The 12830-nt window shown below is 42.1% G+C and overlaps 1 protein-coding gene across 4 annotated transcripts in view; it reads right to left on the reverse strand.

Annotated features, from left to right (window-relative positions):
* RPGRIP1L (RPGRIP1 like) overlaps positions 1-12830 on the reverse strand; it is an 827898-nt gene that overhangs the window by 577282 nt on the left and 237786 nt on the right. For all 4 annotated transcript variants that reach the window (XM_078668308.1, XM_078668309.1, XM_078668306.1 and 1 more), the window contains exon 7: positions 7654-7759. In XM_078668308.1, coding sequence (XP_078524434.1) covers positions 7654-7759 — 106 coding nt within the window. The remainder of the gene's footprint in view (positions 1-7653; positions 7760-12830) is intronic.

Raw genomic sequence — 12830 nt, forward strand, 5'->3', positions numbered from 1 at the left:
CTAGGAGGTCAGTATCCTGTTTAGTTTGTAAAGCTTGAATTTAACATGCAAGTATAGTGGTCCCTTTCATTACAAGGCTCTCTGGACAATGTAGATTGTTTGAATATTGCTCTTCTAGCTATAGATAGCCAGTAGAATGACTGCAGAACTGGGATCATGCATTATCTTAGGTAAAAGCTGAGAAGGAGCCCTCTGGCGCCCTTTTGAATTAGTTGTATTTGTCGTATGATGAACTGGGTACCCCGAGGTACAGGCTGTTGGCATAGTCAAGCTTGAAGATTATGAGTGTGAGGATACCTTGTAACATTTTTGGTATTTATGGTTGGGAACATGTGACACTGTTTTAATTATGCATAAGGCTCTTTGTTACCATGTTGATATGCAGCATTAATGATAGGTATGGATCAATTTTTCCTCCTAGGTTTCTTACTTCTTTTAAAGTTGTTGGAAGTGCTTCAAACTACTTGGGCTATATGGTAATAGGCTGGTATTTTGGTCACTGTCTGCAGGCCATGATCTCTGTCTTTTTTCATTTTTATGTATTGGTATTTTGATGACATAAATGCAAACAAATAGAAAGGAATAAACAAAGATTTTAGCATCACAGACAAGTCTCTGCTAAAGTGTACAGTCATCTAGCAGTACATATGCATCTGTTGCATCATTTTACTATAGTGTCTGTGTAAACCCACTCACTTTTAAGGTGTCTATATCATACTAAACAAATACGTTGAAAAGGGGCCTGATCTGTTTTTAGGTTGTGATGGCTCTGGTAGCTCCTCAGCATATATCTCGAAATGTTCTCTACAGTGGACAAGATCTGAAATCCATTGCTGTTTCGTGGGCATTTTCCTTTCACTCTAGCATATTGCCACTCTTCTTTTGACAAGCAACAGTGTCATTGTCGCAGATTTGAACATCGCTGGTTGCACACCCTTAACAAAGTCTAGAAGACGTGTACATAGTTGCTGTTCTATTTTTTCGAGAAGTAGGTCAGATAGGGCTTCAGTGATCATTCTTCAGTATTGATATAATTGGGGTCATTCCCATTTCAAATGTATAACATTTGCCTCTAAAGTCCCATATCGAAAACATCATGCATCCTCTTTTAACCCATACCAATATAGTTTTGCAGGGGTATGGTAAATGTATGTAGGTATTTGAAGTGTATAATATGCAGGTTACAGTTAGAAGTCAAGTTAAGTTAAAAGTCAACATACCAACTTGAACAACAAAATGTCCAATCCACTTGTGTCAATGGCGGGGTTGGTACCTCATTTCACCTTTGTAATACTTTATCTGTCGTTATTGGATCATCAGTCAGCACAGAGATGTAGAGCTTAGTTGTGAGCCATTTACGGGTGGTAGTAGTCAGCAGTATTTGCAATGAGAGTAGAGTTGAAAGTTAATTTGGGAACTGAGGGAACGTTGCCCTTAAGGGGCCAGTAATATGTGAAGATTAGTAGAGGGGAGTTTTTTTTTGGCAGAGTTTTATATAGCGCGAACTTGACCCGAATCAGGTATCAGAGCCCTTTACATAGGACCAGTTAAGTTACATGAGGACACACAATCATTTTTGTTAGGCATGGGGAGATTAAGGGCCAGATGTAGGTAAATATCATTTACCGATTCTAAAATACCGAATTTTACCGATTCGGTATTTTAGAATCGGTAAATGATATGTAGCTAATGATTCGGTAAATCTTACCAAATCGGTAAAAATCAGTAAATACCAATTCGGTATTTACCGATTCGGTATTTCCCCTTCATTCCTATGGGCCTGGAGGCCCATAGGAATGAATGAGAATTACCGATTCAGTAAATACCGAATTGGTACTAGGGGGTAGACTTACAAGGGTGGCAGGGTGCCACATTGACACCCTGTTGCACCCCTGTACAGTGCATGGGTGCACATGTGGCACACATACATGCCCTAAGGGCATGTATGTCTGCCACATGGCACAGTTGAAAAAAAGCACAAAATTGCTTTTTTTTTAAGGTTTTCTATATTTACCACCAACTTGTAGTTGGTGGTAAATAACAAATCCTTACAAGTGAAAGCACTCACTTGAGTGCTTCCTACATTAAGGGTTCGGTAATTTACCGAATCGGTATTTAAGAATTCGGTAATTTACCAATTCCTGAAATTACCGATTCAGTAAATTACCGAATCCTTAAATTAGGCCCCTACACCCCAAATGCCAAATACCGGTCGGTAACGGTCGAAACTCGGTAATTTCAGCCGTTACCGACCGGTATTAGGCTTCCTACATCTGGCCCTAAGTGATTTGCCCAGAATCACAGGATGTTTTAGCGTCATTACAGAGACTCAAACCCAGTTCCCCCAGGTCCGAGGTCGAGCGCCCTAACCTAATAAACTTCCCTCGCAAGTAGATGTCTTTCATGCATCCGAAAGTGGCTTTGCTTCATTGGGAGGAACACATACAGGCCACTGATTAAGAAACAAACAAATGAGAGTGGCAATAAAGCCAACCAATGGTAAACAACAGGCGGGATCTACTACCACTGTAAATTGCACTGTCTGGTAGGTGAGGCCTAAGAAAAGATTGCTTTCTGTACGAAGCAAACAAGAGATAAAGAATTGAATGGGCTAAACAGTGTAATGACTGAGTGTATTTTCCAGACTTAAAATAATCCCTTGTGCATTCACATGGAAGCACTTCCTGCAAGTTGTAATAATGTACCAAAGAGCGCAATAGGATGAAGTGAGACAGTAACAGACATCGCCCACTATATTTTTTTTAAGAATTGGTATCATTTCATGATACAAAGAGCTGAGCTGCTAACCAGGACCTAGATACAAGGCTTATTTCCTCTTACCCTCCCTTGGAAAAAGAAACCCTCCACTTCAATGCCAGTTAATGGGGAAACAGACTACTCCGATATTTGTTTGCCTTTTAAACCTCCCTTCTTTCTGTTCCAAATGTTGGCACATATGGGGTGTGTTGAAACCACGACTTCTGGCTCACCTAGGGTAGCATGGCTCTGGGTGATGAGGCTAAACCTGGATGGCAAATGTGTCGTGCTTGCGTCACACTCACTACAACACCCCAGCGCAGACCCACCAAAAATGACGCCACACCCTTTCAGTTTGATAGAAGATTCGTGAGGTTTTATCTTTCTGCTTTGAGACAGGAAATTGAAAGATGCTTTGCTTCTTAAAGTGGTACTTTGGTCAATTTCACTTGAGTACAATTGCACTACTTTAACTGTACATTACAATTCCTCACAGTTTCTCACATTAATTTGAAGTACAAAGAAATTGACAGCAAGCAAAAATAAGACTCTTAGATCACCTGTGCCAGAATCGGATAAGTTAGTCAGATAAACACATTGACTGTAATGGAAAATTGAACAACCATTCACTTGCACCTTCAATATTAACTCAAATTCTATTTGAGCAGGTCTCAGTATCTACTCAAATTAAGCTAATGGAAGCATTTAGAGAATCATCCTACTGGTTGCGGTGTCAAGGGACATGATCTCTTTCTTGTGCCCACACCGAGTATCGGAGAGGTTTCACTTCCAAAGGGAAATTATATGTTGGAACCCCACTATCTTAATTTGGACAAGTCGAGTTGTTCACAAGAGATCTGTCCCCGGGGGCCCAGTTCTTACCAACCCCGATCTTGAACTGTTCCTCCCCCTCTCCCCCCAGCCCAGATACCTCTGCGCTCGACTAGCACTTTCCTTGCTGTCCTAGGGCAGAGTATGCGGCCGAACTCTCCCCCTTTTGTTTCTTTTTTCTCCCGCTCCGTTCTTTCCTTTCGCCAGAGACGGCAGGGGACCCTGCCGGTCCGCGGAGACACTCCCCAAAGATCCTGAAGCTCAAGGCCCTCCTCGCTCTCAGCTCCGGTTTCACCCGAGAAGCAGCCCGGCCTCTCAAAGGCTGCGGCAGGCTCCGTCTCGTCAGGGAACTCCGGAATGACAGAGTGTGTGGAGACGCGCGGGGCGGTAGTCCGGTTGCCAAGCGACCCCGCCCAGCGTCTCTTTCCCAGCTGGCGGCGCTCACCTTCTCCTCACGCCCGACGCGGAATCTCTGCACACGGCACCTCAGGGAGATCACCCAGCGGCCAGAGAAGGAGGGGGGGCTCAAAGGGCACGGCCAATGCTTCTATGAATGTACCAGTCTTTGAAGGATACCAACGGGGTTAGCGCTCACTCATAAGGCCCAGCTTGAGACCCCACTCTACCACAGAGATCGTGGTGGACGTTCGTTCTTTCACGTAGCCCTACTCAGCCACAACACCACCCTCCAAGGCTTCTAAGGCCAGGGCCAGGTTACCTTCACCAGTTACTGAGGTAAATTAGTTATTTCTTTGAAGTGGCCACACTGGAACTTGGTCCTGACAAATTCCTCATAGGCAGGGCCAGATCAACAGGAACGAGGACAGCTCCCATAACCAACTTGCAGCCCCTAGGAGCAGTCAGAGTAGCCTGAGTCACAATCCCCCTCACACTGCAGGCTGCACTCCAGCCATCCCAGTAGTGACAAAATGGCCGACCAATGTCCTCCCTTATATTGCCTAGACCCAGGTCTCTAGAGTGGACTGGAAGGTTCTGGAACCCTCTAATGCTATCCTATGGGCCAGAGCACTGAGGTAACTCTAGCAGGCATCCATCTTAGGAACCCCACCCCATCCACCATTTTAGGAATGCGCACCTGTACCTCAGCACTGGTTAGCAGTGGTGGGGCACCCGGAGACCTAAAGCCACACAAAAAGGGTTGGTGGAAAAAAATAAGGAGAGGCAGAAAGGGACAAAAATAAGGGGAGACCATCCAAAAAGCTGACGGGTCTAACAGGGTGTAATGTAAATGTAAATGTCATGGTACTTATAGAGCGCACTGTCACCAGACGGTCACCTTGCGGTGTCGCCTATTCGGCTTCCTGTCGCTGATACTCATACCGCTGTGGAACCCCTCCTGGCTTTCCCTGTGAAGTGTCCACTCCTGGGCACCCCCAGGGTGAAGCCAGGCATCCTTAGCGCTATTGGGGCCGGTGTGGAGGCTAAGCAAGCTATTGCCCAGAGTTGCAGCATGGGGCCCGTGATTAGAATAGGCACCGAGGCGAGAATTAAAAGGTCTGAGAAAATTGAGCCCAAGACCCCGCCAAGGCGGGAATCGAACCCTGGTCCCTGGCCAGAACTCTGCATCAGGGTCTGCCGCTCTAACCATTGAGCCACACTCCTCCACAATGTAGATGAGTCAAACTCAACCCCATAACCCAAAGGCAGCTTGGGTTCCCAATGTCCAAATAAAGAGTTGTCTGACTCCAAAATAGTCTTTGAAACTAAAGGAAATATTGCCAATGAAGGGCCCTTGATCCCAGGGTGCTTTGCGACACTTCGCTAAATCTCGTTCAGATAGGTTGTCTGGTACTGGGTTTAAGATTGTCATGTGGCACGGTGCACTGAACTTTCACCGGGTTACTTAAACCACTAGCTTAGGGCCAAGGAAAGTGACTGCCATGCAGGAGGGGGAAGGCAGGGGTGTAGCTTGGTCAGTAAGACTGGGAGGGGGGGGATTTGAGCTTCAGACTTCTCAATAATCAGACTGGCATATTATGTTAATCATTATATGAGAAGCAGTGCATGAGGAGGGCTTAAGGGCCAGTGGAAAAGGAAAGTGTGGATTGTGAGGGGTACTTAAAACATAGTACTTAGTAAAATAACTATGTTTTAAGGTCTTCAAAACAGGCATGAGCATGATTTTGTCTGAGTGAGTAATTAAAATCCCATGGTGAAAAAAACGGACAGACACCTCCAACTGAAAGCTGCTGCACCTAACTATTTACAAAATAAATACACTTATAAGGGGGGTGTAAATCCCCAATCACCCCCCCTGAAGCTACGCCCCTGATGGAAGGTCACTGAGAGAAAGGTATCTTGCTACCTCAAAACCAGTAAATGTACTCTGGACCACTTCCCATAGGTAGTAATGCTATGCTCGCTTCTTGACTTTTCTTCCTATTGGTTGCCATCGGGCGGCCGAAACGGAGAAACTTAGAGACAGAATTATTGAGAAATTTATAAAGAACGTCCAAATTGAATCATAACAATATTTACTATACATCTGTACAGAGGAAATCGACAAGTGAACTTCCTACATCTAAGATGTTGAGGTCAACTATTGAGCCCTCTTCCGTAACTGGATAAACCTGATAGCATCAAAGAATTTACGAACTAAGTGAACTTTGTTTCAATTGAGGATCATATTACTTGACCGTAGAGTTTTTCCAACTGAGGATCCGGCTGGATTCCAGTTTTGGACCCTAAGAGGATAACTATAATTTCTAACTTACGACTCAATCAAAACTTTCTTATATTCCTTGTCCCCTGGTAGCTGAGAGTTTGATGTGGGTATCTGGAAAGGTCCTGAGGAATGTGGTCTTATCTTTACTCCACCGAAACGCGCGTCGACCTTGTGCTGAGCCTCGTGCTTTGAATTCTAGGTCTATTTCTTTGCAGGGGTTCTTTTCTCACACATAAACCTCTACTGTGTACATATGCTGGGTGTATGTAGTCTGTGTGAGAATGTATGAGTTGGAGTGGTTGTAGTATGGTTGTATTAATTGTAGTTAATCTAGGGTTGTTGTGTTTTTTTCTGTTTTTTTTAATAACATTGGGTCAATATAAATGGTTCTAATGATCATGTAAAATGTAAATGAATTTTGTATAACTGGTTCTTATGAAGAAAATATATATATTTAAAAAAAAGAAATAAGAGAATAAGAAATGAACAAAGAAATGAAGTTTTGATACAATAAAAACAATGGAAAAATGTGATCGTATGTGTCACTGTTGTATATAAATGTTTGACAAATTCTAGATGAACAGTGTTCTAATGAAAAGTATTGATAGATTGTGAGGGAATTTATTTAGTATTGTGTAGATTTCTATCCCCTCTTTTCCCTAGCCTGAAACTACTGACAGAGGGGGTCCCTTATTCTTGCTATAATTTTCTTCCTATTGAGTCGCACATCTTGCAGGATTGTTTTACTCTTACTCCGCTTGCAAGTGAGTTTGTTCTGAACTACTGGTAGAACACATAGCAAAACCATGCACCAGATGAGTGTTTGCTCGGTAGGCGATGCAGAAGCTAAGCAGGTAAGTTGTTGTATGACGTAAAGCCATAAGGTTGAGGTACATTCTTCCCACATGGAAGGAAAATGAGAAGAGGGTGATAAAAACAGCAAAAAAGTGATTAAAAATCCAAAAAATAACCAGAGACAAGGCCCCTCATAGGATTTTATAAGCATTAGTGAAGCACGTTCTACTGTATACTGTCTGAGAGAGAAAAAGAAACAGGGCGCATAAGCGATCATTGTAGGCAGGTCTGCCGCCTAACGCACCCATGTGTGAGAGATACATATATGCAAGCTTAATTTAACAACTTTAGAAGCATTTTCCAGTGGCACCACTATGTGGAAGGGTTAAAAATACAAGCTGACAGCAGGAAAGTGGCAGAATATGTGGAACGTTACTTCTAAACATACCAGCACGATTTATTTTAAGTAGATAGATTAAACTACTTGGCAGTTGTAACAGTGGAATGTTTGTAGGAGACATTTTGTGTGCATAAACACGGATGATCACTACTGTTTCTCTGTATCGCTGCATCACATACATTACCTCTTGAAGTTGTTGAACATTCCCTTCAAGTGCTGTTAAAGAAGTGGTTTTTTCCACCAACTGCTTCTGGAGTTTGATCATTTCCACATTTTCCCGAATTGTTGACCTTGAAAAGAAAAAAAAAACTCATCTTGTATTTGGAAATATAATTGGACTTGTTGCATTGTCATAACTACCAAACTCTTACAAACCATTTCACATGCATTCCCAATTTTTTCAGCCCACTAAGTGAATGTAATGAACAAATGTGGATGTAATGCTTGTAAACTGAGAAGAGATAACATACATCACCACAACAAGCAGCATGCCAGGCAGGGCGACTCCTCCACCAAGGTGGAGGAGCGCTGCCCCACTGCTTTCAGGAAAAAAGGAAGAATACAATGATAATGACATCGTTATTATCATTTTATTTGTCATAGCTACAGGGCTGGGTTAGGGCGGGGCTTGTGCCACAGTGGGAGGAGTGGTTCATGCACTCAAGTGCGCATTCCAAGATGCCCGGCCATCTTGGGCCGACCATACAGTCATGCACACTTTGCATGTTCCCCAGTAGGCTGTAATGCACAGCCTGGTGGGGAACAGGCACAGGCTCATAGTCAGTGTCTGAGCGCCGAACCCCGGTGCTCAAACCAATCGCAAAGCTTCATTGCAGTTTTGTGATTGGCTTAGGGGAGCCTATGTGCTTCCTGCTTCCAGGACTCATCAGGAAGTAAAGCGGAGTAGAGATGGCGGCCGTGAGAAGGTAAGTGTTTTTTATTTTATTTATATTTTGTTCCCTTCTCACCGCCACCCCTGTTCCTTACCAGCCGCTACTGATGTCAGAACTTATGTGCCCATTTCAAGATGGCTATAAATCCCACGAGTATTTTCCTTTTTGGAGTTAATGTTACAATGAGAATCATTAACTTAGTGGGGGAGGGAGATACCGCTAGATCACAATTCGATCATTAAGGAGTCCCATAGACCTGGAACTATCAGGGGGATCTGGTATACACACTGGTTTAGTGTAAAGGGAGACAAATTAGAAAATGTAGCATGCCATGAGAACTTGTAATTTCTATGAGGCCAGTATCTCCTGTTATCGGCCCGAGAGGGACTACTGAGACCCTAATTATTGCCAAAACATCCATAGTTAGTATTGATAGAGCTATGTGCATATAATGTACCAAAGTGACTATCAGACTACCTCAATGAAATATATTATCAGAAACAAAATTACTTTATGCATGTCAGTTTTCAAATAACACACAAAAATCAGTTTACCAAGAAACATGATATAAACTATATAGCAATTAGATTTAGGCATAGAATGAAAAGTTATTTAGCTTTAACCCAAGTTCTCCTTCAATGGGAACATCTTTCACAAACCTTTAAAAAAAGTGTTTTACAAAAAAGAAAAGGAGAATAATGTAGGCAGTACTGGCTGCTGAAAATAGACTAAAAAACAGACGCTGCACATTTAAGTCGTACCACTCATCAGTATACCCTCATGCTCTGTCAGTTGGCAGTTACGCCAGTTAACATTTAAGAAGAAGACAGAATATTGTATGGAATGTCATGAAAAAAACTACTTCCAACATTTCTCCATGGAGATGGGAAAGTTGCTTATAACTTTAATAAGTATTTTCCTGGAGGATAATCAGGACTACATGTAAGTAACATTTAATTCCTCTCCAGTGGATCATCATTAATAGCCATAAGAACTGAATAGCATAGCAAGCTGATCCCATATAGACAGCAGAGGAATGATAAAAAAACATGTGATCTACCCACAGAGGTTCTATAATGAAGACTGTCTTATCTTGGCATTAGCCTCAGAGTCTGATTCAAGACAAAGTCTTGTGAATATGTGGACAGACCCAAAATACAGGGTTTGTAGATTTCTGGGGATGTGTCTGCCAAAGGCTGTCGTAGCACCTTTTCCGCTTCGTTGAATGAACTTTAGGTCTACCAGGGATGCTTCTGTTTGCCATATGGTTTCAACTGGCCTAGAATTGATCAACCAAGATCTTTAATTTTGTCTAGATAGAACTGTAACACTTTCTACCACTAAGTGTGAAGAACCCCTCCAAAAGAGCGGATGGTTTTGGAATGACAACTGGCATTTAAATAATAAGATTAACATGAACATCTAATACTACTTTAAAGAGGCAACTCAAATGATTTCGCATTACCATCTCGTGCTTTTGGAACATAGTGTAGAATTCGAAGTGGCACAGGGCCTGAATCTCACTGACTTCGAAGAGAGGATATAGTTGCGAGCAAGTTAGTTTTCCATGTTAGATGATGCAATTATGCATATTGATCGGTTCAAAGGCAGGACACATCAATTTAGAGAGCACAATGTAAGCTTCACAATGTGGGAAGAAGTTCTATCAAGAGAAAATATCATCTGAATACCCCAAAGAAATTCTTCAAGACAGGCATTGAAAAGAAAGAAGTTTGTAAAAGGAAGTAAGAGGCAGAACATGTAAAGAAAAGAAGTGCAATTCAGGCCTTGCTAAGAGGAGACAGTAAGGCAGTATCGCCTCTTCTTGACACCTGGAAGAGTAGCGGCTGTTCTAAATACATGCCAGATACAGAATCTCTCATTTAAGTGTAAGATTTTCTGGCTGAAGCACACTTAGCCTCTTTCAAAATGTAACAACTCTTGTGGCAGATTTAAATGCCCTATATGTACGAGCTCAGGAGCCACACTGCTACGTTCAATTAAGGAAGGTTTGCAGAAACTGGACCCAAAACGTGTGCAGTAGATGTTATGTACAGCATTTTCCTGTGTGGGTGCTTCAACAGATGTAAAAGGTTAGGGAACCACCACTCTGAAGTTACGATCCCGGCATTGTAATAAAGCAGCATGGTTAGTACTGCTGGAATCAAAGGGATTAGAGGATAGGTGTACAGAAACATCTGAGACGAGTCAAAAACCCATACCCATTGTTCATGGTTGATAGTACCTGGAGACGAAGTATGGGCATTTGACGTTTTCTGCATGGGTGAAGATCCCTGTCCAGCATACATGCCAATATTATAGATGAGGAGATATTTGATAATGGTGCAGAGATTCCTGTGATGTTGAGGCTTTCATTAGTCAATTGTCCAGGCATGAATAGACTAAATGTCTTTTTTGTCCGAATGGCATTACTGGAATTGGTTGTTGCCCACCAGGAACCTCAAATTTCCCCAAACTTTCTATAATTGGGATATGGAAGTAAGCATCCCAAAGATCTATGGTGCACATCCAGTCCCACTGATGTAATTGAGAGGGGATTTTATGGCATGCCAGCATTCTGACATTGTGTTCCCTTATCAATGTATTGGCTTTCTTGAGATCAAGATTGAAATTAAATTCTTGTTTGGGACTCTTTTTTTTTTTTTAAGCAGAGAGTAACAAGAATAAATTCCCTTTCTTTTTGGATGAATGACTAGATATCACCTCCACCGCTTGTTTTGACAAAAGGTATTCATAGTCACTTCCGGTTGGAGTTACTCTCAATGGCACTGGAATGATGTTCTCAGCGGGATATTCAGAAGAGGTGACTTGAACCTACTCCGAGAGTAGCTATTTTACTCAACATTCAGTACCCACCTGGTTTCCTGCTATTTTTACAACTATTGCAGTTGTTTCATCAAGCTCCCTCCAGGAACCCTGGTTTAATGTTCAATCCAGAATATTAATCACGAGAACTTATGAAATGTCTTCTTGTATAATTAGAACTTCATGGATAAAGTCTACTGTATTGACTGTGCCACCTGACATCTACTTGGGAGTTAGCAATGTCTCCCGGATTTTCCTTTGATTGTCTTACCATTTTGCTACCAATCATTAGCTCTCATAGATTTTTTGCACCTATCTGATCTACTGATTCTGAAATCACTCTCCAGTGATGTGTGTTGTAATATATGACAATTTGTTCTGCACCATAGCAATGGGGATAAACAAATGTCTCATCGTTCTTTCCATTATTTATTGGGGGATATCATGCACTAATCGAAAGAGTTTACACTGGGATTTACTGACTGGCATGGAATTAGACAAATGACCCTCAATACTACTCTTTGCCTATTAGAGCTTGATTGATAACTGCATGATTTGGGCTATGGAGCAGACACAACTTGAACGCATAACACGTTTTGGTGTGTTGTACATACCTCGTACCGAAGTAATTATGGCACATGTAGACTAACTGAATGCCTTGTTGGCGTATTTTAAACTAATTCTAAGGAGTTCTAGGAAACTGGCAGCATGATTTCTAGTGCTAGCAACAAAAAAAAACAGATTATGGGTACATAGATGAAAGGTCCCCCACTGACAGTGGATTCATGGCTCTGGGACGTAGTGCTGTGTAAAGATTTAGTTGAAACCTATTTGACATTCTTACCTGCTAGATCTAGGCCCAAGGACATCCGAGACTCTCTGATTATGTATTTTAAAACTAAGGCATCTGACTCCTCACTTGAAGCAGCAATTAATGTACTGACTTGTAGCCGTACTACTGAACAAAACTGTGTTTGCTCATTGTCCCATCGAGAGAAAGAGAGTGTGAGTGTATATGTGGTTTGTTATATCCTAGTTTACTAAATTTAGGGTTTTCGATTTTCAGTTAAATTTTCAGATAAGACCAATTATTGGCAATAGAACACCACTAAAGGGAATCTTTGCTTTTCAGTAGAAAGTGGAAAACACCTGATTTTGCCTCAGTTTCCTCGCTTTGGCATTCTCTGATGTCAAACAGTATAAGTGTAGCACACACCCTTAAACACTTCTCTGTAATGGGTCCCACTATAACCCACTTGGGCCAAGGTTCACCACCTAAAATGACATTGTGACCATCCATACGTTCTCAGGACCCAGTTGTCCTCCTTCCATTCCTGTTTTGAGAGCATAGCTCACCTCACATGGCTTCATCTCACTGTTTATTGCATGTTGCTTTGTAGTGGGCAGCAGGTTCACAGATAAACTTTAAGCAGTGAATAAGCTTAATGCAAGAGGCAACTCCATGATCTCATCCTCATTCACTGAGAGCGGGACATAGCTTTGCTTTCAGAAATCTCAGGAAGCAGGACTGCTGCAAAAAAAATCATCCCTGTGGTCTTTCTACCTACTTGGTCATCAGTTATGGACATTGCATCTTAACAACTGTGATCGAATGCTCCCTTCACCTTTCCATATGGTACAT

Source organism: Lissotriton helveticus, chromosome 12 (assembly GCF_964261635.1).
Source record: "Lissotriton helveticus chromosome 12, aLisHel1.1, whole genome shotgun sequence".
Lineage (NCBI taxonomy): Eukaryota > Metazoa > Chordata > Amphibia > Caudata > Salamandridae > Lissotriton > Lissotriton helveticus.